This window comes from Pleuronectes platessa, chromosome 8 (assembly GCF_947347685.1).
Source record: "Pleuronectes platessa chromosome 8, fPlePla1.1, whole genome shotgun sequence".
Classification (NCBI taxonomy): domain Eukaryota; kingdom Metazoa; phylum Chordata; class Actinopteri; order Pleuronectiformes; family Pleuronectidae; genus Pleuronectes; species Pleuronectes platessa.
Window position 1 is genome coordinate 2040602 of NC_070633.1, and position 27175 is coordinate 2067776.

Sequence of the window (27175 nt, forward strand, 5' to 3'; positions counted from 1 at the left end):
TAATATAAGCAATCTGTTCTTTATTGACAAGTAATTGGTTTCACATTGTTCTCTTTCGTGAACATAATATGGCTGATATGCTGATTGCTGCCCTGTTAGGACATTTCATATTTATTCTATATTTTCAGTGCAGTGTAATACATATATGATGCATCTATACATTTCTTAAGCTTCTTAAGTGACTGTAGCTGCATCGGGCAAGTTCAAAGAAAATATCTATTGTCCTCTTTATTCACATTTACCTTTAGCATTCACCAATTATACATATTGGTATGGTTAACTATTCAACTGGTTAAACGGGGCACACACACCAGCTGCTGTGGTTTGTTTAGCAACCAGCAAAGTTGACATGCAAACCATGAGCACAGTTCAAAAATAGAATGGCACTCAATGAGGCACATACTACTGCCACAGGCAAAAAGTCCCCTTAAATTCCATTATCACATCAAAATACACATATATAAATATCTGTTCCTTTTTTCCCATAAAGACCCATTCATTATTTCCTGGGAAATGGTGAAAATGTCAAAACAAATGCCCTATCTCACGATGTTAAAGAAAGAGAAAAACATTTGATATGCCCCGTTGTTCACATTTAAAGAACTCTCTCGTGTCCCATCCTTCCACAAAGTTCCATGGAGCTCCCTTCAGTAGTCTCTGTGCAATCCTGACAAACTAACATCCATCAACCCGACAAACAAACAAGTGGACAGGGTAACAAACATCTTGACACAAGTCAAGGATATTAACATGAAGATTGTTAAGATGGTAAACATGATGATTCATTGAAGACAGAGAGTGAGATAAAAGTTAGGACAGAATAAATTCTCTAGTTGCTTTCTCATGAAGGCAGGAAATGACATTGACCTCATACTTGAAACCTCTGAACTTTGTCTAGTAAACTACTTATTTTCAATTAGTATTAAATCAGTCTACAGAGGCTGGAATGTATACACACTGAATGACAGCCAGTACAAATCTAAATAAATACAGATCTGAATAACTACATATCTATGATGTCACCATGCTCATGACAAAAGTAGGAAAAATACGACTCCCTATACAGAAATTAATTTCTAAAGTTTTTGTTCATTAGAATTAGAAATACATAAATATTGTCTAGCCAACTCCTAATTTGACCTGTTAAGGGCAATTTGTTCACCTGCACTGACAACAAGAGCACAACAAAACTAAGATTATTACATGACCAACAGTAGGGGAAATGACAGGACTACATTGTATTTTGGATCGTGGGAAAACAGACAGATGATTGTCTCTCTAGTTGTGAGGATGCAAGTTTTACACAGCAGAGTATTATGTCCACTGTTGGAACATAAGAGCTTGAGAGTTTTGCGTTGGACAGTGTTGATAATAAATATCCTATACTTGTAAAAAAATATTTTACTTAGATCTGTGTCAAAATGGACATACACAATCTGTTCTCTGGCATATGACTTAAGATTGTTATTACAGGATATACTGTTTAACCACATGACCGCAACAATAACAGAGGCATTAGAGTATATAGTTACACTGTACATTGAAGATGATATGTTAAGCTGTGTATAAAGACTTTATATAAAGTGCCATACGCCTGTAAAAGACAGCTCTGTCAACTGGAATCACAGAATGAAGTTTGCCAGACACTGGTGTGTTCTTGTATTTCTCATTATGCTCAATATATTCGCAAATGAGGGGGACCAAAAGTCATCAGAGGAGAGTTCTGCTACACTTACCAATGCACAACATCACCTGTTGCGTATATGCTTTACTGTCAGACTTGTCAATCATAATTAGAAATACATATCTTATTTTAAAATGTATTGTCTATATTATTTATAGTTTCACAGCTTTGAGGACTGCAGAGTTTTATTCTGTGGAAGGTTCATAACTCTGTAGTCTAAGAGATTTTTTCACATAGCCTATGGGACACCACATTATCATGCCTGGGTATGTGTTGTTTAAACAATCATCATTGTGGTTGTGCATATCATTAGTAGTAGTCACCAACTAGGAATCAAAAAAGGCAAGGTGAGTAAATCAAAAAATGATATTCTTTCATCATAAAACAACTCAAGAAATTTGCCATAAAATTGTGACAAGTTTACCTTTTTAGTATAGCAGTATTTTACATAATTGCTGACCACTTTCTAAATTAATCCTGTATTATTTTAGACATAATGTATTTTTCCAAGTAAGTCATGTTTATGAATAATATACTAAAAGAATCCTGGGTTCCTTGAGTTGATCCATGAAAGTAGGCATCAAGTCTGCATCAATGCAACATGTAAATTGTCAGCAGTGCTTTCGAAACTAAATACACGTTTTCAATAACAATCTTTGGAATTGGTAGTTTGTCAGCCCTTCAGTCAGCTGGTCAGACCACCACTTTGGTCCAGTATAGAATATCACTTAAAAAACTACAACAAGCTCTTTCTATTAGATGTATTTGAGCAATAATCTCTACAGTATCCAGGGCCCCCAGACTTTGAGTACTGTTGTACTGGAATTATTGACCTGATCATGGTGCCAGGTGACATGTCAAACACTCATAAACTTCATCATGAAGGGTACATATGTGTCAGAAGCAAATGTGTCAGAAGCAGTTGTTGAGGTATAATAATCATTCATGTAAACCTCATGGAGACTCCAGAGGATAGCACAAGTAACAACCGAGGTTGTTGGATCGAATAATGTGGGAATCTCTCAACATCATAACGATTCATCACCCAAGATAACCATAGGCCAATGATTGATAGTTGAGCTATTTTAGCCTCGACTAAAGCCAAATGACATTTATATCCCTATAGCCATGTGACTAGTATTGCTAGAAAAGGCAAAAACCCAAAAGCATGTTATATAAAAGGTTAGCTGTGTAGTAAAGTGTATGTCATTTGTCAAAATCTGGGAGTTTCCACAACTGACCCTAACCTGCTTAGTGCAATATATTCTTAGCTGTGGTTAAATGAGCAAAGGTGTGTTCATTATGTATTATATCATCAAAAGCCTTCCTTTCCTATAGTCAGCTGAGTGTAATAATAATAATAATCCAAGACTATTTGGATTATCACATGGCTTCAGCTTTCACCATCTTGAGAATGTACCTCTTAGTCCTGAATCAACTGAGCATCTACCGTCTTCTCCACCTCCTCCCTCTCTCGCTCTGCTTCTTGCAACTGCATCACCTTGCAGTCTTTTATATCTTCCATCTCCACCATTTCTTCTTTTTCTTTACATGTTTCTCTTTTCTGGTCTTTTGTTAATGAAGTGTACTCTTCATCCTCCATCATAGTGACAACAGAAAACTCTCTCTTGCTGTCAGGGCTGGCTTTGAAGATGGTCATACTACTTATTCTGCTCCCTCCTAATGCGGCTGTCGACAGTGGGCTGGAGGGAGACGGTTGCAAACTGCTCAGTCCATCTTTATGAACCGGATCAGAGGGAAAGGAAAGGACAAGGCCTTTAACACCTCCCTCCACTGGTAGAAGTTCAGCTGTTTTGAGAATCCCAACCATCTTTTTTTCTGTCTTCTCTTCTGTATTTGGGATTCTGGCTTGCTTTTCTTCCTTTATAGATAGTGGGCTTGAAACCATATCGCCTATGGTCACAGATTTTACCGACATGACACTTTCTGACTGCAGAGGAGTTGAAGTTAATAAATCTGGGTTTTGGTCAGCTGGAGAAAAGGAGAGAGTTGTGATGTTGTGTTGTTGTGATGATACTGGAAAAGTGGTAAGTTTGGGGCTACCACTAAGAGCAGGTGAGGGAGTTTGGGCTTCTAATGAACTGGCGATATTAGATTGGCTTGACATCGCTTGACCTAATGGAAGTTTGGGACTTGGAGTGAGGGCAGTTGAACGAGCTGTTTTTATACTCTCTGGTGGTTTATTTCTTGAGCTTAGTGCAGGGCTAGACATAACAGTCTGAGGTGATGTAGGAGTTTTCAACAAAGAGATTGAAGGTGGGGTCTTGATTGGGAATGAAGACTGAGGTGATGAGCCTAAATTTATAAAAGCTAGGCTAGCACCAAAGCCGTGTTCCGGATCTGGGCTGGAGCTTGGGTAAGGGGGAGTCTGGATGACTGGAAAAACTGTGCTCAAACAGGATTCACTCTGACCAGTAGGAATGACAGGGGTGAAACCTGGAATAGATACTGTCATGGGGATAGTTGGTGTGGAGGTCTGAAGAGGCCCAGGATCATAATCCTGTTCATTTTTCATAATTTTGTCTCCAGCATGTCCCTGTTTCTCTGTTGCAGTATATGTATGTCCGAGCATAGTGGGAGATGAAATGAGAAATGAGCTGAGGGCGGAAGTTGCCGTACTCCCAACTGAAGGTTTAATTATGAGGTTCATACGAGGTTCAGGAGCAGAGCTAAAGTCATGGGTCTGTTGCTTACTTGGAAAAGAGGGAGAATTAACAGAACCTGATGTTTCAACCTCACTTTGCAGTGGAGCAGGCATTTCAGTCTGTGAGGGCTCAGTTCCGGGTGTAGAACCCCATTTAGTACCACATTCAGAAGCAGTCTCAATGTTCTGTGCTTGTACCAGCTCCTCCAATAAGACAGGTTCCTTCTGAATGGCAAATTGAACACCTCCGGCTTCCCGACCTGTCCCCGCCACCTCTTTAATGCCAACAGTTTCACTGCCCCGCCTCAGCCCAAATATGGTCACACTCTTCCTTCGCTTCCCCACATTTGGGACAACCCCATTGGCACCCTCTGAGGAGGTCCGGACATCTTTGAACATGCTCCTCAGGTTGTACCCTCCCTCCTTCTGCTCCTCACTATCCTGGGATTGATCCAGCTGGTCCCCTGAACTAACCAATGGATTGGGACCTCCATGGAGCTTCTTATCATTGTGCGTCACCCGAAATCTGAAGGGATAATGATATAAAGGATGAAACCTATGTCCTTTTTTTCTAATTAGTTTGACATTGTTCATACATCATCTTTATACATTTTATTTGGTTACGTTCTTTCTCCAATAAAACCTGCAAAAATGGTTTAAACATAATCTGTTACCTGCCAACAGAGAATACGGTCTGTTCTCCAGGCCGTTGTCTGAATCGGGGGGTTCTGCTTTGTCTGCGGCCCTTTTTAGATTGAACCTGAGCACAGAGGTGGCAGGAGTTGTGGTCGGTGCCTGAGTGGACTGTGTGGTGATGAGGGGGAACACCACCAATTGATTCCTTGCGCAACCTGGATAGTATAATTATAATGAATATTATCCTTTTTGAGGGGTGAAGAGTCAAAAACCGGAATTATGCTTTTCTGGGCAGTCTGAAAGTCCTTCAGACAAGTTCACATTCGTGTTTTTTATACTAAACACGGTCATGTTTTGCAAACCAAATCCCAAAAATGTGGAAGAAATCGGGGTCAGAAGCAGAGTTCTAGTTTAAGATTCTGACTGTGTTGGTTGTGTGAAGAACTGATCCGCTGAAAACATAATTTTCAGCGGATCACAGGATAGAATTATGCTGTATTGTGAAAAACAGATGAATTCCTCTGAATGAATTTAAACAGTTATTAATTTTTCCGGCTTGTTACCATCTGTAGAAAAGTGGTCATTGAAAATGTGCATGGACAGTTACTAGTCGTGTGGTAAAGAATGATTTATCCTGAGTGGGGCAGGTTTTGGGACCCATCCATAATTTCTTCGATCCTCAGTGGTTTCAAACAGAGTATTTTCCGGCAAACCAAAAGGAACTATACATAATTCATAGCATTCAGACTGAAGGCATTCAATTGATGTGTATATTACGGCAGTACTGTAATTTGATTAAAGTCTGAACATTAATCTAATGTATAAGTGAACATTTTTCCAAAAAATGCAATTATACATCATAATTGAAAATGTGTTTGACAAGTGTGATACACTTCGTAAAATAAAACAAAATTATATATTATATTAAATTTTAAAGAATCAACAATTTATGAATTCAAGATTAAAGTTCTTATTCACTAAAAATAACACAATTCAACTCTAATCCACAGGTTAGCCTTGTCAGCTGAATGAATTTACCTGGGGTCATGGCGCACACAGACATTGTGGTTTCCCAACATCTCATTGAAAGCTTCCATGTTTGCTAGAGACAAGAAGAATCAATATTAGAGCAGGAATATAAAAAAGTGCTAGGTAGATTTACTAATAAACAGTGGAAGATTTAGAAATGGGCGAAATAGGCTGCCAGCCAGGGCGGCATCTTGCATGCAGTGGCACGGGAAGAATACACCTACTGATCACTGATCTCTCATCAAAAGTAGGAGAAGGAGGGGAGCAGATGTATGTAGCCTCTAATTTATCCACACATCAACATCATAACTCTGCTAGGTTCTCCATGCCCGTAGCATGTCTATCTGAATTTAAACGACTGTGTTGTTTTTTTTTGCCTTTACCTGACTCCGCTCTCTGTTTCCACCTTGCTCAACCAGATCACTATACCACACCACTAAACTGGAAACTATTCAGCCGTCAACAAATTTAATATTCCTCTTACTATCTTTGTATTAAACCTTTAAACACCACTTTGACACTCTCTGCTCCTGTGTTCTGAATTTGAATTATATCTTAACACTAACCAGCAAACAGCAACACAGAACAAAGTGAAGGAGGACAAAACCAGAAGATAAGACTAGATTAAAGCAGGCTAACTTTAAATTGGTATAAATTAAACAGCATTAAACCCAAGAAACACTTCAGTAACTTTGTATTAATCACCTTCATTTTCAATGATGCACTTGAGGATTTGCTCCACCGTATCTTGGTTCTCTTCATCCTCCTCTGAAATACAGCAAAACAAGGAATGAAATTACACTGATTAGTGCATATTTGTGTTATTGAAAGTATAGATTGTGAACCATCAGTAATGGGATTTTAGCTTTATTTTGTAGTTTAAATTATTGTCCACAACTTGTGGTTTGACTAGATAAAAAAAATACTACAACCTTAAAACCAGTTTCTTGTTGTAATGTGGTGGTTGTAGACTGCAAACTCATAAATTCTGCAATCCCTCTCACCAAATGACACATCCATACAGTCTGTCAACTATTAAATAAAAAATTACCTTATTAAAACAAAAGTAAGGTAAGTGCCAGACTTAGAAGAAGTGCATATGTTTATGGTTTTTTTCATGCAGTGCTAGAAGGAAAGAAAAAGAGAAGAAAATAAAACCTGAAATAAATCATGTATTTTTTTCTTAGTTAAGATTACATTCACACCACTTCAAAGACAGATTTTGTGCATGTGAGTTTGACATAGTTCATGATAATAATCAGCATAACTCATAATCCATGTGTTGCAGATGCAGGGAAGCATGAATCTTTCAATTAGTAAATTTTTCTTTGTTTTTCTAAATTATTGAACATGAGTGATTTATTCCGCTCCCCTTGCAGATATTTCTCACTTACATGGCTTTCCTACCAACTGAAGACACATGTGCCTTCAATTGAAAATGTTACCTAATAGATAACCAATAGAAACTTGAAACACCAGAAATAGGTCAAAACAGTAGACAAATGGCTCAAATTCTAAAATCACTGGATCCTACATTTCCCTTAATGCAACAAGAAAATCTTGTATATAGGTTGGCTGTAATTGACAGGTAAACCGAAATGTTGTCTGTTCATTCCTTTTGTCATGCAGACATAAAGGAGGCATTTTGGTCACAGCTATTTCACAGCCAATTATGAAATCCCACCATAGTGTGGAGTGTCTCTCCTGCGGGCTACTGAGACATTTGTCAGGATGATGTTAACTCACAATAATACTGGTATTTTATACTTTAGATGTGCATGTTGCTGTGAAGGGCATTCAGTTTTCAGCAATACAGCCAAAAGCCAACAGAAAAAATATACATTTGCTGATGGAATAGAAGAAGTTTCTGCATAATCATTTCTTAAGTGAAGTGGCTGATGGTAAAAATGTCCAAGACTCCACCTGTTGACCAATAGTATCACTCATTCACTGCAAGCAAGTCAAAAGAAAAGGTAAATTGCCACACTTCCAGTTTTTAAAGACTTTCTGCTCTGCTCGGAATTATTCAAGCTCAAATTGAGACAGCCCTGGTGACATACCAGGGTTCTTCTACTTTTGAGTCACAGCAGACACAAGACTACTGTTTCCACAGACTGAATGGTATTCTCTGAAACTAATGATCTGAAACAAAAAAAACGAATAAACCTGCTTGGTCTGCTGGCACGGCAATGACCTCAGATGAAGCTGAAACTGCTAGTTTCAGTAATTGTGAGTTTCTTTCCTATTACAATTTTCTCATCCCACCATCTGTATTTCCTCCAACTTTCTCATCCTCATCTTCATTGTCCATGTCTCCAGTTCGGCAGCGGTAGCCTTTCTTCTTCAGCAGGTGGCAGATGAGGAAACCCAGCAGTCCAGTGACGAAGAAGAGGAACACCACCACAAATATCATGTAGGGAGGGGTATTCTCCCCCGCACTTGAAGCTTCAGAGTCTGTCATAATCTGGATCAAATCTGAGATTAAGAGAGAATCAATTTTTTTTTATTATTGATGAAATTACACATATTATAATTATTTAACCATTTCAGAAAGAAAATGTTGATGAAACAAAATTGTTGTAAATCACCCTCCATCACAAACCACACAATCTAACTATTTAGGAGCTACAATTTAATACGGGGATATGAGAGTGAAAAAGAAAATGTAATGTAACTGTCTCATATACATCTGTTAAATTAACTTTGTTATTTGGTTCCACTTGAAAAAAGTTGAAAATTGGAGCAATAAAAATACAAGCCTGGTATATTCAAACTAACCCTTACCCTGAAATAAGGAAAATACAATCTGTGTTATATTATTAATACCCAGATGAAAGCGTCAAAGCTATACTTTGTCTTTACAGTCAAACCTTCATTCAACTACAGTTAAGAAATGGGAGTGTGTAAAAAAGAAACGGAATGTGATGGAGAATTTTAAAAGAATGATGTAGAAAATTAAAGGCATTTTACTTTGAGTTGCCTTGATATCTCCCACTCCCACCTCAATCTAATATACTAGGTACCTAGACCAAAATGGATGGTGAGGCATTGTTCCATCTTGATGCTGTTGTGGCTCTTTGGTTATATTGTGTCTTTATTTTTCACATCTTGGCCTTGTATGTAGTCATAATTTGTATTTCGTTGTAAGGTGCTGTACAGGGACATCAAAAAACAGAAACTAAATTAAAAGAAAACTATTCAAAATCTGAAAGCTCAGTTTAAAAAACTATTTAAGTAAAATAAAAGAGTAGAATAAAAAGCTGATAGAAGGTGAAAGAACTAAAAAATAAAATAATACAATTTGTGTATGTGGTTGTTTTATAGCTCCAATAGCTGACTTCAGAATACTGCTATCAATCTATAAAGCATTGAACAATTTAGCAACAAAATAAATTTCTGATCTGGAGCATTATTCAGAACCATCCCGTTCCTTCAGGTCATCTGGCACGAGTTTGCTTTCTGTGCACGGAGCAATAGTAAACATTGCGAAGAAGCGTTCAGTTTTTAAACCCCTCATAAGTGCAATTAACTGTAAGAGCTCTCTGCTAATTTAAATCAAGAATTGTCTGTTTACTGCAACCTTTCATTAAATCTTAATCAGTCATTTAATACACTTGCAACTTGTACACTTGTGTCTATTATTCCTGAGTTTATTTTTTAACTTTTTTTCATTTCTGTACTTAGACTTTTTATGTTAAATATTTGAGTATATATTTTACATCCAAAGGATAGCACATATTAGAATTGCCTGGCAGTTGAAATGTGCTACACAAATAAACTTGGCATTTAATTCAACAAAATCTTATTTTATCCAGCCAAAACATAAACTGCATTATCTCAAGGCACTTTAGCCTCTATAAAATTATAACAAGCAAGCAGTTACACTTGTCTTAATTAGCAGTTGTTTGCACATAGACTACAAAGTGTCTTACTGTAAAAAACAACAATAAGCTGACAAGAAAAATGTAAAATACCCTGCTGGAGCATGATATTCCACAATATGACGATGCAAAATACTGATATCATTAAGAATCAGTGAGTGATGTATTATACCTTAATGAGGCCATTAATTGCAGCTAAGAAACCTGTTTGTAAATAATGCCTTCATATAGAGAAGTAGTTTAAAGAAGGTTGATTAAAGCAGTGTTTACGGATTTTATTTAAATGTGGGTGATGCTGGCTTTGTATCTATTTTTCCATACATAGTTTGGTCAAGGCAAGATTATCAACCAGGGCCAAGCAGGGAGCTGCCCTGGGGCCCCTTGCAAATTTGTTTTGGAAAATCACCATGATAAGGGGTGTTAGATTTTACCTAACTTCAAAACCTTGTGTAAATATGTAATGCTAAGAGCTTCATTAAATGGCTATATACTAAACATGCTGATGAAATAAATCATGAACAGTAATTGAAACAGCAAAAGGAACTAACCAGCACCTCCAGAAAACACACAACTATATGAAAATTGAACAAAACTCATTTAGATGACACATTGAAGTAATCTAAACCATTTCCAGCTTTATATTTCCTTTCATTTTTCACCTATCCTGATATCCTTATTTCATTTAAATTTTCTTTAATTTCTTTAATAATTTTGCTACAAATACAAAATACATGAAGGTTTACAACTTATTTTAAGTCTGTTTCCTGTCAAATAGATAATCCTTACCATTTTCTAGTCTGTCAGCAGTGGATCCATCCATCCATCGTAGTCAGTCTAAAGGGTGCCGACAAAAACATAGAAAAAGCTGTTGCGATTTAGTTGATAAATAATGTAAAATGTGTTTGTTGGATAAGAAGCTTAACTCAGCAGACAGTTCCCCATTAGCCCCACCTTATCTCAAGAGAGAGACGCGGGCACACAGACAGCGTGAGAAGGAAAAGGGCAGATATTACACAAGAGAACCTCAGCCTTGTTGGTTTACCAATGAAACCCCCAAGTTAACCTGAAAACATTTGAAATACACCAGTCCTAATAGACTAACTTCCATCTAAACAAGCATGTGTGTATACACTCAGCGTAGATTGTGAACATGTAACAGCTTATCGGTGTTGCCCTCCCACTGGCTTATCAGCATACAGCAACACCCATAATAGCTACATCATTGGTACTTACTACTAAACTCTTAACTCTGAACTGAATATTTTATTTTTATATGACCATTCGCCTTGTGACTTACAGTAAATCGTTTTTGATAATTTATAGTGGTAATCAATCAGCAAGTGGAATAATGATGACATATGAATAATATCATATGATCAGCTCCATTCATTAATGTAAGGATGTGTTTCTATCTTGCAATATGTTATGCCTCATGAACAATTTTATTTATTTCTCACTTGTTAAATTCATGTTAATGTAAAGAATATTATTCTGCCACGATTTATTACATTATTGTACTATTTCACTCTGTCTTTTCCATTTGAATGTCTAATTATTATTACTATTAATTAATAGTATAAATATTTTAGTTTTTCCAGAAAAACAGATGAAAAATATAACATAGCTGTCTGTGGGCCTTAGCGACACTCACTATTATTACTACTACTACTATTAGTACTACTACTACGACTACTCAAGAAACCCACCCTCAATCCGTCTGAGGTTAACGCCTACAGACCTGTCTCTTTTCTTCCCTTTCCCCTTTCCAAAGCACTCTAGCGTGCTCGACAGTCAACTCTCCCTTCCCGCCAACATTGCTGCAACAACCCGATCGTGTAGATACATGCTGCACAACATCAGGAGAATAGGTCCCCTTCTCACTCGGCACAGGTTCTGGTCCAGTCTCTTGTCATCTCACTCCTAGACTATTGCAACTCCCTCCTGGCAGGTCTACCTGTTAGTGCCTACGATCTCTGCAGCTCATCCAGAATGCAGCAGCTTGACTAGTCTTCAACCTACCTAAGTTATTCACACTACACCGCTCCTCTGCTCCCTTTACTGTTTACCAGTGGCTGCCTGCATCTGTTTCAAAACACTAGTGCTTGGGAACCATTTTGCGAAAAGATCAGACCCAGTCTACATCCAGGACATGGTTAAACCTTACACCACAGCCCATCTACTCTGCTCTGCATCTGCCAATCGGCTTTTTGCTCCCTCACAGCGAGGGACACCTAGCCACTTAGCAAAATGAGTAATGCTTTCTATGCTGGCCCCCAAATGGTGGAATGAGCTCCCCATTCTCTTCAAGACAGCAGAAAGTCTACACTTCTTCCGCTGCAGGCTAAAAACACATCTCTTCCGACTACACCTTGGTTAAGAAGATGATGTCTCATAACCATTGTCAACTCTGGTGTTTATATTTATAATAACATAACAATAAAAAAAAAAAAAAAATTAAAATAAGTTTAGTTACACTTACATGTAGTACTTGTGGTTTGGCTTTTTGAAGCAAATTGTACTTACTTGATTCTTGTTGTTTTCGGTTTGTACCCTAATGGTTGAATGCACTTATTGCAAAGCGCTTTGGATAAGTGTTTTTTATATGTATATACATTAAATTATATGTAATTTAATGTAATACTATTACTACTACTACTACACCATTCAATACAATGAGCGAGGGTCTAATAACTTGGTTCACTTATGTTTGCATGATTTAAAATTCTAGCCTCTTTTGTTTGGATTATTAAAATATAGATAATGCAATATCTTTCTCCTCCAAATTATTCTTTATTTATTTATTTAGTGTTCGTTTTTTAGTTTTCTTTGGCTACATTTGGCCACCTACTACATCAGAGATTTAATGCAGGTATAACATAGGGTTAATATGAACGTTCATATTAAACCCCGCTTAATAGAATAACAGTGCCACCTATTGTTGTGAATATGTACATGCAGGGAGTAGTGAGCCCAGGGGCAAGGGATTGTGACTATTCCTTTAAGATATTGAAGAATGCCATGAGGTAGTGTGTGTGTGTTGAAGTCCGTAATTATATATGTTTTTAACTTTATGAATGCAGAAATTATTTAAGCTGAATTTATTAAGTCTTATTTTACATGTGTACGATCGTTTCGCCATGTTTATTATTCAGTTATCATCTTCTATATGTTTTATTGTCTGTGAAGACTCTCCTGTGTAACCTAGCTCACAGCTTTTCAAATTGGGGGTCCCCGACCACAGGGGGAGGGTTGCCGGGCGCACCAATGGGGTCGCGGATACTGTAAGGGAAAAGGGAGGACAAGGTGACAATAAAAAAAATTTAAAAAATAATTAAATTAAATGTTTTTTAGATGTTATTAATCACCGCATATCGACCTTGGATGACAATCTTCTTTTTCTTCTAATGCCAATCTTTTAATTTAAAAAACAACACACCTCTCAAGCCAATCAGAATCGAGCAGCCGCTGCATCAGAAAGTTGCTGTGTGCCTGTTAAAGGCAAACATTTTTTAAATAAAAAAAAGAAAAAGACCATCAGACAACAAGACTGAAAAAGACTCAGCCGCAAAGCTGTTACAACCATGGAATACTACCTTGTTATCTAAAACTATGAGGTATGAAATCTCTTCTTTCATTTGCCACTACATACTTTACCTCTGCGAGTCTGGCTGTTCTACATTGAAGGTATTGCAAACAAAGCACAGAGCATGTCTGCAATTTGGAAAATGACATTAGTCTGGCACTGACAGTCATAAAACCTAGGAGATTTAAACTGTGTAGGAACCACCAAGCCCATACCTCCCACTAGTGAGGGACCAGTTATACACACAGAGACATGCACTGTTTATAGGCACAGTGGATCCATGGTAAGCACTATAAATGTGCCGGCTAACAACAAACGTTCATTGTTCAGATGTACAACTAACTTTTTTGATGATCAGTCTGAGAAAGAAGCTGATGACGCATCGTATTCTTCTCAGGGATCTCTGTCTTCACAGGACGTCTTAGCTGTGTTGAATGCACATGCCTCTGGATGTGTAAGCCAAGTCAGAGGCACTGGACAAGATTTTCCCCAGCCCGCTCTTGTCAACCAAACTGCCTCTCTACCAAGTACTGAACTGGAGCCGGATGACGTTCTGGGAAGAGCTTTCTTTTACATCCAGCATCACAGGAGGCCAACTAGACGTGACTGTGCTGGTGAGTCTCGTTGTGTGCTGAAGCTGTTAAGTCGTTAGCCCAAGCTCTCCACTAAGAACGGTGTGCTGTTCAAAGTGAAAAGTGACAAACAAATGAACATGACAACTCACCAGTTTGTTTTTCCAAACTCCATAAAGGCACAAGTCCTCAATGGTCTCCATGACTCAGCTGGTCATCATGGCCAGGCTTGAGAAATAAATGAGACATTATCAATGTCAAAAATTGCTTTCGCTGTTTGGTTTGGAACACTCCAGGACATAAAGACTGTGCTCCACTTGAGAGCATTTGCACCTCTGAGCTTGTGTGTATGGATTTTTGGACTGCTGAGCAGACTGAAAAGAAGTGTGTGGATGTTTTGGTGTAACAGATCACTTCTCCAAACTGGCACATGCTTTTCTGTACAAAAATGATTTCCCTAAACGCATTCATTCGGATCAGGGTGCAAATTTTGAGAGTCAACTCATTAAAGAGCTCCTGGAAGTAGCCAGTGTCCCGAAATCTCATACCATCCCATACCATCCTATTGGGAATGGGGTTGTGGAACGCTACAACAGGACTCTTGGTCCTGGCCAGGGAACATGATCAGGGCCCTGCCCCTACACTCAAAGGCAAAGTGGTCACAATGCTCAAGATGCTGACTTTCTTTTACAATTGCACCTAGCACGAGACGACAGGTTTTGCTCCCTTTTGTCTTATGTTTGGAACAAATGATAATCCACAGTGGCATCTGTAAAACCTGTAATCACTGTTTACTGCATCAGGGACCCTGTGACATCAAGATAAAAATTTGTTCACAGACACCTTCTACTCCCTTTGAGTTTTCATCTTGCAGGAGATGATGATGATTCAAGCTTTTCTACTGTTGATGGGAGTGAGCAGTGTGAACCAGTCGTTGATGTACAAGACACACAAACAGGCATACTCACACATGAACATGTAGTTTGTGTACAGCAGACCTTCATTTGCATGGAATTATTTATGAGCCAAATTCCACTATAAGATTGAGGAACGCCATGAGTGACCACGCAAATACCTTGTGTTGATGACCCTTCCGCTCTTGTGTTTTATATGAAATATGCAGAGTCAATAAACATCTGTTGCCAACAACATTGACCAGCCTCATGGGAATCATTGTGGGAGAAGACAGATCACAGAGGTCACACAGGCATTAAAAAAAGTCTGCAGAGCACCGCCTGGTATAGCTTGTTGTTACTGCACTGTAACAGTTGATATATGTGCAACCTCAGTGGGACTTTTCATTTAAAAATGACCTATTCTGAAGTATATCATTCTAGATACCATTGTATGTCAAAGTATAAAAATGTAGCCGGCATAGCTCACTTTTAAAGCTAATAATCTAAAATAGTCTATGAGGTGTCTGTCAAGCCTACAGTGTAGGGTAAGTCTGGTGACAGTCTGTTAACTGTGAGACCTACGTGCTCAGATGGTACTAATCTTCCAGGAATCCAGAAATAGTGCCCTTATAGAATGGCCAGACTTTGTAAAACCCCCTAATGCTACTATTACCACAAGGACCACTTTGGATATCACCTTTTATATCTGGTACAGTTCTTCATTTAGACCTTGCTACTTCTCTATCTTACCATGGTTATTCTTCCAGAATGTGATTTATGTTTGGATAGTGAGCATCTGTTTGTCAGGTTGGAACTTGAAACCCAATAGGATCCGTGGTTCTCAACCGCTGTACGTGGTATGTCCCACAGGGACTAGGATACTTGTAATCCATTCTTTGCACGGATGTTCATGTATACCAGCCACTTGAACTGTTGTCCAGAAAATTGGGTCTAGACAAAATTGGGTCTAGACAATTCAGTAATCTACCTTTCACATATGAAGAACACAGGAGATTGTCAGAGTCCGATGCTATTACAATGACAGGAACATTTCTGGAACATTAAGTCTGGGGATGGAGCCTGAGTAGAGCATGCAGGAGGCAAGGCATGACTGACCGATCAATCAAATGAGACCCTCCAATATAGAGAAAAGAAAACGTTAACAGTCTAATCAAGCTTTAAAGGAACATTTAAACTCAATATGCCTTCTATATTTTTTGTGAGATTTGTTTCCAAAGTGGTGTACAAGATGTTCTCATTACAATCAATAGAATAGCACTTGTAAAGTGCAAACCTCCATAACCTGAGCTGATTTTATTTTTAAAATAAAAATAAAAATAAACCAACAAACAGATATTGGTGAAAAAATAACCTCCCTGGCAGAGGAAATAAAACTACAGAAGATTTAGAGAGTATAATTTCTTGCAACCCAATGAAAGGAGGAACAAACATATCTGATACGTAAAGGAAGGATGTTGATGCATAGCTCCCATACACACAGTCTCTCTCTTTGTCCTTTACACACACTCAGAGAGCAGCAGAGGGATGACTCAGCATCATCATGACCTCAATGAATTTATTCGCTGTGACATTTTTGTGTTGAGTATTGCTCAGCAAATTGTCTAAAAAAAAAAAGATTGAGGGAGACAGAATGAAGGACGTGTGAAGGTAAGGGATATGTTAAGGTATACCTGTCATTAACACAGAGAAGTCTTACATGTTTTATTGAACTTCAAGTCCCTACAAGGAGTTTTTAACTGGTTATGAAACAGTCTTGCTTTAATATAGCTGCCTCTGTATTACCAACATTAGCAAATGAGACAATCAGGGAGAAAATTGTATTTTTCTTGAAATATTCTCAATGTCTGTGTTAGGGCTGGATTAACCGTGAGGTCAGACGCAAACGATTTACTGCAGTCTTCTTCTGCATACAGCTCATGGTGCATCACTGCCACCTACTGCAGTCGGAATTTACGACAGTTAGGCCAGATAAGCCTATTCTAACATTTCCACCAGTATGAATTTCAGTTTCAACCCTTCTATCCCCCTCGAGATCCTATGTACCCCAGAGACCACCAGCATTACCGTCCTACCAGTGAAATGATGCAGGTAGCGGAGGGAAAAGGAAACCAAATCAGGGGAAGCGAGCCGGGCTACGCACTAGGCTAAAGGCTAACCCGTACAGACTAGCACTCCTGAGTCTGCTCCTCACCAACTCCAACTGTCAACATCCCAGAGGCCTGCATGCAGTGATCAAAGTAGTCAGCTGGACTATTTACAGAGGGGCCCTAACGAGGGACTTCAGGAAGAAAAGAGGAGCTGGTATATTTTACATGAACAAAAGCTGGTGCATTGCAACAGACATTGTTTACAAACACTGCTTCCCAGACCTTGAGCTCCTCACAGAGAGGTGCAAACCATTCATTCTTCCAAGGCAATTCACAATAATAACAATTATGGCAGTATATAAAGCCCAACAAGCTAAGGCTCGGCTAGCATAAGAAAAGCAGCATGACGTCATCAACAAACCTTTGTAATAAAAATGGTAATTTCTCCGCCAGAGATCAATCAGAGAGAAAAAAATGCATTACCTAAGGCCATGTAAGAGTGACTCCCATTTCGCATGTGACAAGAGAAGCATACGGAAGCTCATTCGCAGTCACTCAAGCATGACGTTTCTGACTTAGAGGAGCCATTACAAATCGCGGGAGTTGTTAGGTGGTTAGACATGCCAGATACCCAAATTAACGTTTAGAAGCACTGAAAAAGTGGAATTTTCATAATGCCTCCCCTTTAAAGTGTTGTTCTCATATATATAGCCAATATGGATAGAAAGAGATGACATGTCTGTTGGATATATGAATTTTGTTCAACATTCATATATATGAATGTTGTTCAATAATAAAACTTAATGTTAAAAATAATGTTGATATGGCAAATAATGTTGATATTAACAAGAAAATGTCACATTGGCACTTATTGTGAAAAAGGTAACAGACACTGCCCGTGGCTCTGTGCACACTGGGCGTCCTGGAGAGCTTTGAAGGGGGTTGGGTGATTTCCCCCAGTCTTGGTGGTGCTGTGTCTTGGCAGTGCACACTCTGGCTGGGCCAGTAGAGCTGCGTCCCTGGGCCCCTGCCCCGGGGTTTGTGAGCTCTACCTGGGGCTGGAGAGCTTTGCAGACGTCCTGAGTGATTACCCCTATGGTTGGTGTTTTCTTTTGGTCAGGCTGTGCACACTTTGACTGGGGCAGTGAGCTATGCAGCCCCTCCTGGGTCCCTGCCCCTACTCTCTGCACCCTCGCTGGGGCATTGGAGATCTGCATGGCTCCCTGGGTCCCTGCCTCGGAATGAAATGCAGACATGTGCTTCTGAAAAGCTTCATGTAACAGCTTAAAGTGCCTGCTCAGAAGTGCAAGATATACTACTAATTGTTGCAGCATTGATTGCAACATTGATAATTCAATTTTGGTTTATTTTATTGAAGAAGGTTGATCTTACAAATAAATATGTGTGATTGTTGTTGCTTTGCCTGTTCTATAGTGTAATACATACTGAATTTGCATGGTTTTTCAAATTGTGTGACATTTCTTCAGTTATGTGTGTGTGACTTATTGAACAGTTACCCATCCTGTCACCTATCAGGCTACCTGCACACCGGACATTTAACTGCGCTTTGCACAGTGCACCATGGCGCACGATGATAAGCCCTTATGTTTTTATTGACTCATAATTACATACGCTTCCACCACAGTATGGCCTCAATCAGAGTCAGTACAAACAGTGTGCGTCAAACTAAACCCAATTATAGAGGCTTTGTGATTAAATTAAACATTTCATCTCTCATCCAAGAGGCCTCTTCAGTTCACTTCATCAGTTCTTGTTATTAAGGAACAGATTCATAACTCGTCACCCCGACTTATTATGTCTTTCCCACCCATTATTATGTTGTGGCCCCTTTGTATATGAAATACCATCAGTAAAGGAAAACAGGGTTGAGACATACGTCTTGTATCATTGGTTTGTATTACATTTTTGACAATACTTGTGTACAGTGTTGTTACTGGGTAAGATTGTAATGGAAGGGGACATTAGATATTTTTCTTTGTAGTTGGAAACATTGGACTTTAACCTAGAAATATTGCATTTTGCTTTCTTAATATGTTTAATTTGCGATAAATCCCAAGTTAATCTGAGTGTTCTTTGGAGTAATTTTTTGATGTTTTGGCCACAAGTCTGACAAACGGCCTGGCACTCTCTATGTGGTCAAACAATATGGACATTAGGAACAGGGGGTGACAGGACAACCCCAATGGTGTTTTTCCACCACAGTGACATAAGTCGTTATACTGGAAGTCTATAATTCATACTAGCAAAAGCTTTGTGCATTTCTATTTATAGCATGCACTAGGCCTATAGCGTGCATACATATTTGACTAACTTCCCATGGGACGTCTGGGAACTCTCCAGCTGTACTTTCCCCCAATACTCTTATCCACATTGCAGAATAAGCACAAATTCTGACCATTGAAAGTGTAGAATCGGTCACGTTATCTGAAGGTCATTAAGACAACGTCTCTTAGCATCACCAGCTCCACTCCTCTGACCTGCTGTGCGCCTTTAAGGACGAAAAACCGATGTCCCGTTCGACGACCCATTGAATCACGTATACCACACCTCAATAGGAAATGTTCAACTAATCGTGGTTTGATTTGTCGGAAGCTACACAGCTCTACAACGAACCCGAATACAACACATTCAACCGTATGGCTCTACTCTTTAATTCGGCTGGTACACAACTTATTAATCTTGTTCAAATGTTCATCTTACCGTTTGTTACCGTTCAAGTAGTGCGCTGTTATTTGGTTATAGACAAATATAATTTAAAGTTTGAGTTGTATAAAATTTTACTTACTCAGCCGAACTAACCACAAGACTCCATCTGCTCCGAAATACACTGGGTCCTATTTTAGTAAGTGTAGCCAACACATTTAATAATATAATAATTTAAGTATCGTATCTCCATTCAGATCGAAGCTGGAAACATGTGAGAGTTTAGAATGCAGTGTCGTTTTTCATTTAGCACACAGGCCTGTTTGTATCCGGTCTGTTCCACCCAATAACGTGGCGGTGGAGATTCACTGCATCATCCTCCATACCCAGGCAATAATGTCCCGACCACACCGTCATCTTCATATCTGGAGGCACATTCACCCACAAGGCAGCGTAGCCCGAAAACAATCTCATACTTGACTTCAACAATCACTATATCCAAGATAGCAAATCCACAATCGGCACACACCGGAATGATGTGTATAAGACACTCACCTTTAATAGCCTGTGGCAGGAAAACCTGGTCCTCTCCGCTGTTCCTGCTGCTGGAATGCTCTTCCATGGCTGCAGCCCGGTCCGTGTCCTGACCGCAGCAGGGGATGCGGCTGTCTGTGGAAGAGGGCAGGATGACAGGAAGCTGTGGGCTCTGTACTCCTGCAGCATCTTTTAATTTTAACTTCTTTATCCAGAGAGTGTACGATGAGTGCTGTATCTGTCAGGATTCTGTAGTTATCTGTTATCATAAATGAATATTCTTATAGATTCTAAAACTAATAATTGATGTAACCATATTCTATCATATATACTATTACTTGTAAATTCTAATTATTAATTGTTATTTGCAGTTATCCAGCTAAATCTATTTTAAAAATTCAAAGTTTTTAAAAGCTTTTCATCATTTGACCTGCTTTAGAACCTACATTTCTCTTAAAATTAAGGTTAGGTTATCTTCAACTGTCTTCAGATGCTTTAATGTGTTTCCTTAATTGGATTGAACGCACATTTAAATACCTGTCCCTTCCCGAAAAGCTGCTTTCATTTCATGCCACAGCCGTGTTCAATTTATTATTGTATATGATATTACACTATTACATGTATTGCGCGCACAGACTAGGGGTAGTGTTAACGTAACCTTCAAGATGTCATCAATCCAGCTGTTTTGTTTGTTTTAGAACGTCCATTCTACATAGATTTGACTTAACCTACCGTGTTAACAGTTTCCCGTGGTAAATACGATAAAGATGTATGGGCTACAACCGTCATACTGTTGTCATACAAAAGTAGTCATAGTAGTTAAAGTTTCTCCAGCTTATCATTTCATATTATTGCATTTCCTCTACCGCTAAGCATATAATATGCTCATTGTTCAAAGACATTCCAGTTGAAATTTGAATTAGATAATTGATCATCTTTATTTGATATATATGCCAATATTGGTAAAAAAATATTAATGTAATCAATTACAAACAATTAAGTTTGTGCATAGCTGTTTAATTTGAAAAGTCAGGCCGGAAGTGTTGGTTTGTCACAGGCAGCTAACTACTTTACTAGCGAGTTGTTGCCTCAACAGCAGCTGCTGAACTATTCGTCGATATTGACATCGGTGACTAGCTGTCTAATTGCTACTAGAGCTGGGACTTGGTTGAAGTAAAGTCACACAGTCTAATACTGCACCGGATGATTATATACTAGTTACATTTCCAACCTCGCCCTCTTTCAAACGCAGACTGGGAACAGTGGAGAGCAGCTTGCTAGCTCGACCAGGCTAGCTGTACCTAGCATTACCAGTTCACTGGAAGTAATGCAGCTGAGGTAAGTTGCTGGGTAATGTTTCCTCAAGTTCACATTTTATTCCATTTTGTAAAACCGATTCGAAGATTCTAATAAGACAACAGCGATGCTAGTAGTGTTGCCCGAGTCAAGTTAACTAACTTCCGCTTTCGTCTTAACGGTGTGCATTGTGCCTGTCTACACACTGCTTGTAATAATATAGCATATCATCCGCTGATTGTATATACAGCACATTGTTCAATGGATAATATATGTCCCAGTGTCTATTCACATGTTAGCTCCAGTAGAGGTGAGCTTGTTGAGCTCAGCATGTATGATGTAAACAAGTGTCACCGTTCAAAGACCAACCTGTCAAACACAACTGCAGCATTAGGAGCTAACAAGATCAGCTGTGCACAGCTAGCGCTAGCACTCTGATCGCGTGACCTGCAAGTTGCTCGCTACATAGCCTCTGTCTGTTCACGTCCGGTTTTTAGATGAGCGTTTGTTGTTGTTATTCTCTAATGGCATTCCACTGATCTCTCAACTAGATTTATTTTATTCATTCATTATTTTTCTTTAAAACCTTACTTACTAATACCATCATGAGTTTACCAAACTGTAGAAACAGAAACGCAATAGAATATTGATACACGATTCATCATGTACAATTTGGTTTTACTACGTTATAGCTGCTGGCGGTAAAAGGCTGTTTAGCTTTGTACATAATTAAATTGCAATTGCTGAAACAGCATTGGAATTGTATTAAGTACTGATAAACATCTAAAATCAAAGCATCTTGAACCCACTATTAATATAACGTTGAAAAAAAATATTTTTGGTATTAGATATATTTACACAAAAATGTCCCTTGAAACCATTTGTTGGATGATTGAACACACATTTATTGCAGAAGAACACTGGAGACACTGACTATCAGAGGATGTACATAAAAGCTGCCTGAATGTGTTGCCACGGTGTGGTTATGCCTGCTTAATGTGCTGTACTGTATTGTTTTCTGTTGTATTCTGTTCTTAACGATCCTTAATTCACTTTAACTCGAAGGAATCCTGAAATGTCACATTTTAACCCAGTACCTCTTTTCCGGTTGTCTCTCTGTCATGTGAAGGTATATCCATTAGTGAACAATCATGATGGCAGGTTCCCAGTGGGAGCTTCCTCCAGAGTTATGTTGTCGGCCCATGGCATTTGTGGCTCTGACCGGCCTGGATGTGGTGTACAATGCTGTGCACAGAGCCATCTGGGATGCCTTCTGTGCAAACCGTCGCGCAGACAGAGTCCCCATCTCTTTCAAAGTTCTCCCAGGAGACCATGAGTACCCTAAATGTCGCACCAAGGTGAGTGGCAGATAGAATTCAATGAAAAGTTTGTGAATAGTTTGTCAAATGTTTGTGAAAAGTTTGAAAGTAATGTCCCAACAAACTAAAATGCATTCAATTGTAACACTTGCTGTGTGCATTTGTCTGTGCAGATGTTTAAAACAGCAAAACAATATTTTTTGTGAAATATTTGTTTGTGTGAGAAGGGTGTTTTTCTCAATGTTTCTGAACATATGTATCTTTTCTGTCTATGCAGCGTACATCCTATGAGTGGTACATCCCTAAAGGCATCCTGAAAACAGGCTGGATGAATAAACATCTGAACCTGGTACCTGCTCTGGTTGTTCTCTTTTATGAACTGGATTGGGACGATCCAGTGTGGAAGGAGAAACAGTCTGAATGTGCCACAAAAGTGGAGATTGTCAGGTCAGTTTACCTTCTGTACCCATTTGCTTCTTTGGGATTGATTGGGACATTTTTCTGCATAGTTTTCATTTATGTGTTGTATATGTGTGGGTCCAAAGATGATATCGATCTGTTTTTAGAGACATTTTGTATTGATTTCATTAAATTATTATTTATTTTATTGATGGTAATTCAGGGATTAAAGTTCTCTGTTGCAACAGATTTCTGTCACTTAGATTCCATAGAGGCCAAGTATGAGTTCATTGTAGATAAAAATGTGTTTTTAGCTTGATTTATTTTATTTTATTTCTCAAAATGTGTGAGTTATTCAAATCAATAGGCCCCTGACTTTGAGATTTTTGTGTAAATGGAGCTATGTACATGTTGTTTCTCTGGCCCGGTACATTCCAGGTAATAACATGTGGTTTTTGTGATCCCATCACAAGTGGAGGGCTCTGAGTGCATGTGTTCACACCTGGCACTGGAATGTGAACCTACATGCGTCTAATGATCGGATCTCAGATTGGATTTCATCTCCCCACAAACAAGTTGTCATTTCTTCTCACGAAGACAAAGTTATGTTGTTTTTACTCAGTCTGAGTACACAAGTGTGTTCAATGCACGTGTCGGCACGATGAGAGCTAAACAGAGCTAGAGAGATGAGTCTGAATGAATCCCGTGAAGCTGCACCGTGAAGAAAGATTTTACCAATTCAAGGAAAGTATTATTATGGGTTGATCAGTGTGGATATTGTGGTGGTGGTCACACACAAATCAACGAGAAAAGAAAAAATAAGTTTGATTCATGGTGAATCTGTAGTGGCTCAGAGGATATCAGCTGAGTAGGAGGCCCTTCATATGTGGCCCAGGACAGATATACACTGCTAAAGAATGTGGACATACAGTGCCTTGCATAAGTATTCACCCCCTTTGGACTTTTCTACATTTTGTCATGGTATAACCACAGATTAAAATTTATTTCATCGTGAGTTTATGAAATGGACCAACACAAAATAGTGCATCATTTGGAAGTGGGGGGAAATATTACATGGATTTCACAATTATTTACAAATGAAGCGCGGTGCTTCAGCCTCCGGCGTGACTGGCACAAAGCCGTGCAGCGATCTACTGGATCAACGGGTGATATTATTAGCGCTGCCCGGCGGTTCAGCGTCGCTTCAGTGTCTGGTGTGAACAGCCAAGCGCCGGGGCGATAGGGATTAGCGCAGTGCTTTGGCGTAGCCTCCACGTTCTGTGTTCCTCTTTCAAAATGAATGCGCTGTCGATGTCTTTGAAAACAGACTCAATGGCAGCATCTACACATCTCAGCTCGCCAGCGGCAGGCATGTTTGTTGAAAACAAATTCAACCCGAGGGCACTGTGATGACGTGGTTGATTACGTTACCGTTGATCATATGTCAATCATTGTATAAAGCCCGCCCTGACAATCTGATTGGCCCGGTCGGGCCATAATTTTTTCCCAATGGAGCGACTCCAGACTGAACTGCCCGACCAAAAATGTTGTGGGCGGGGCTAAGTTCGTCTGGCATCCAGGCTAGGAGAAATGCACAGTGGAGGGTTAAAATTCAACATGCAGCGTGTGCTGCATTCCATACATCTTTAAAATAGAGTTTTGAATGATGTTTTTATTGCTCAGCGTTTAATTTGCGTATATTTTTTTTTTTTCAAAATTCCCGACCAGTGTTAATTTTGGCAGCTATTTTTGATTTAGTCTTAGTCTTAGTCTTTTGACGAAAATGCATATTAGTTTTAGTCACCTTTTAGTCATTTTAATCCTTCTTAGTTTTAGTCTAGTTTTAGTCGACGAAAACAAATTCCATTTTAGTCTAGTTTTAGTCGACGAAAACAAATTCCATTTTAGTCTAGTTTTAGTCGACGAAAACTAATTCCATTTTAGTCTAGTTTTAGTCACATTTTATAGCCACATTAAACTCCTTTTCTATAAAAACATATAGCTGCAGCCTAATAGCTTAAAAATATATATTTAATTTTAAATGTGAAAACAAAAAGGGAGAGCAGGTCAGACTGGAGCCGGACACAGAAACTGCAGCTCGGTAGAAACCAACTGCAGCTTCTGCTCTGATGAAGAAGCTGAAGCGCTGATCTTTGAGCAGCTGAGACCATAGAAACTCTGGTTTTCACTGTTTCCATAGTTAAGAAGCAGTCGGTCACTGAGAGGCTGCTCCACGAGAACGCGCTCTGCTTTCACTGTGTCTCTCTGAGCGAGTGCGCGAGGCGGGGGACGGAGCTACGGACCGGAGCGCTATCTGGGGCGCACACACACACATACACAGACACACACACTCGCCCGCTCCTGATACTTCATGACGGCCTGATACGATGATGTTTTAAAAATTATTGTGACTTAGTCAACCACCAACATTTTCGTCTCGTCTCGTCTCGTCAACGAAAATTAAAATAGATTTCGTCATAGTTTTTATTTTCAAAGATTCGTTTTCGTTACGTCTTCGTCTCGTCTTCGTCATGGAAAAAAGGTCGTTAACGAATATATTTCGTCATAGTCTTCGTCAACGAAATTAACACTGTTCCCGACCTGCATTTTCCCATGGAAAGTTTCCGGAAAGTTTCCGGAAATTTACCGGAAAGTTTCCGCCCCTTTGCAACCCTACGCTCAACGCAGAGAAAGCCTTTGATAGGGTAGAATGGGGATATTTATTTACATGCTTAAAGAAATTTGGGTATGGTCCTAATTTAATTTCATGGATTAAACTCTTCCTCACCCAAAGCCTCAGTAATTACAAATGGTAAGTGCTCTCAGTATTTTCAGCTTTCAAGAGGCACCCGTCAGGGCTGCCCTATCAGCCCACTGCTATTTGCCCTGGCCATAGAGCCCTTGTCCATTTCACTCCAATCACTACCCTCGTTAAATGGAATCCATAGGGGAGGGGAAGAGCATAGAGTATCTCTGTACGCAGATGATTTATTAATGTATGTATCGGACCCTGTTTCAAACGCCCCCCATGTGATCCATGCTTTGAGGAGATTTGGTGCTTTTTCTGGGTACAAATTGAACTTTAGCAAAAGTGAATGTTATCCTGTTAATGACTTGGCTCTTCAAATACAGGACAATGCTCTGCCGTTCCGGATGTCTAGAAATGGCTTTAGATATCTGGGCATTAACATTACAAGGGACATGCAGAAGCTTTACCAGGAAAACTTCTGTCTGCTATTTGAGAAAGTCAAATCAGACTTGAAGAAATGGAAAACACTTCACCTATCTTTAGCAGGAAAAGTGAACTGTATAAAAATGAATGTACTCCCCAAATTTGTTTATCTGTTTCAGTGTATTCCACTTTATCTCCCAAATCTTTCTTCAAATCTATTGGTAAGGTCTTCACTTCTTATATATGGGAGGGGAAGAAACCTAGAATACGGCTGGAACTGTTACAGAGGCCTAAAATGCCTGGATCTCCCAAATCTTTGTCATTATTATTGGGCCTCAAATGTTCAAAAAATCATGCTCCACACTCCTGATACGGACTGGTACCATTTTGAAGCTGCATCTTACACTTCAACCTCTCTCAGAGCCCTGGTCACCTCCAGCCTTCCCATCTCTACTTCTCAATACACCAACAATCCAGTAGTCATAAATACCCTCAAATATGGTTTCAACTTAGACATAGCTTCGGGTTTAATAATCTTCTCCATGTAAGTCCCATACACAATAATCATCTTTTCCTTCCACCTAGATTAGACTCCGAATTTACTCTATGGCAAAGACAAGGCATTTACAAATTTAAAGATATGTATATAAACAGTATTTTTGCTAGCTTTGATGACTTATCACATAAATTTGGCCTCCCTCGGTCTAGCCTGTTTCGTTATTTCCAAGTCCGCCACT

At 39.1% G+C, this 27175-nt stretch overlaps 2 protein-coding genes across 12 annotated transcripts in view; one reads left to right on the plus strand and one right to left on the minus strand.

Annotated features, from left to right (window-relative positions):
- rell2 (RELT like 2) lies at positions 1-21983 on the minus strand. 11 transcript variants are annotated; one of them, XM_053429111.1, is made up of 8 exons: positions 21918-21983; positions 20274-20387; positions 10682-10729; positions 8280-8489; positions 6720-6782; positions 6024-6087; positions 5024-5200; positions 1-4875 (listed from the first exon to the last, which is right to left on the minus strand). In XM_053429111.1, the coding sequence occupies exons 3-8, from the start codon at positions 10713-10715 to the stop codon at positions 3108-3110; spliced, it is 2316 nt and encodes a 771-aa protein (XP_053285086.1). In that variant the 5' UTR covers positions 10716-10729; positions 20274-20387; positions 21918-21983; the 3' UTR covers positions 1-3107. The 11 variants fall into 11 exon arrangements, with proteins under 11 accessions (XP_053285086.1, XP_053285088.1, XP_053285090.1 ...); XM_053429113.1 differs by lacking the exons at positions 20274-20387; positions 21918-21983 and adding an exon at positions 14203-14221; XM_053429115.1 differs by lacking the exons at positions 20274-20387; positions 21918-21983 and adding an exon at positions 11850-11868.
- The window catches only part of trappc11 (trafficking protein particle complex subunit 11), a 23275-nt gene continuing 17391 nt past the window's right edge, over positions 21292-27175 (plus strand). Inside the window, exons 1-3 of the mRNA XM_053429107.1 lie at positions 21292-21590; positions 22678-22906; positions 23145-23314. Of these exons, the coding sequence (XP_053285082.1) occupies positions 22700-22906; positions 23145-23314 (377 nt within the window). The 5' untranslated portion in view covers positions 21292-21590; positions 22678-22699. The remainder of the gene's footprint in view (positions 21591-22677; positions 22907-23144; positions 23315-27175) is intronic.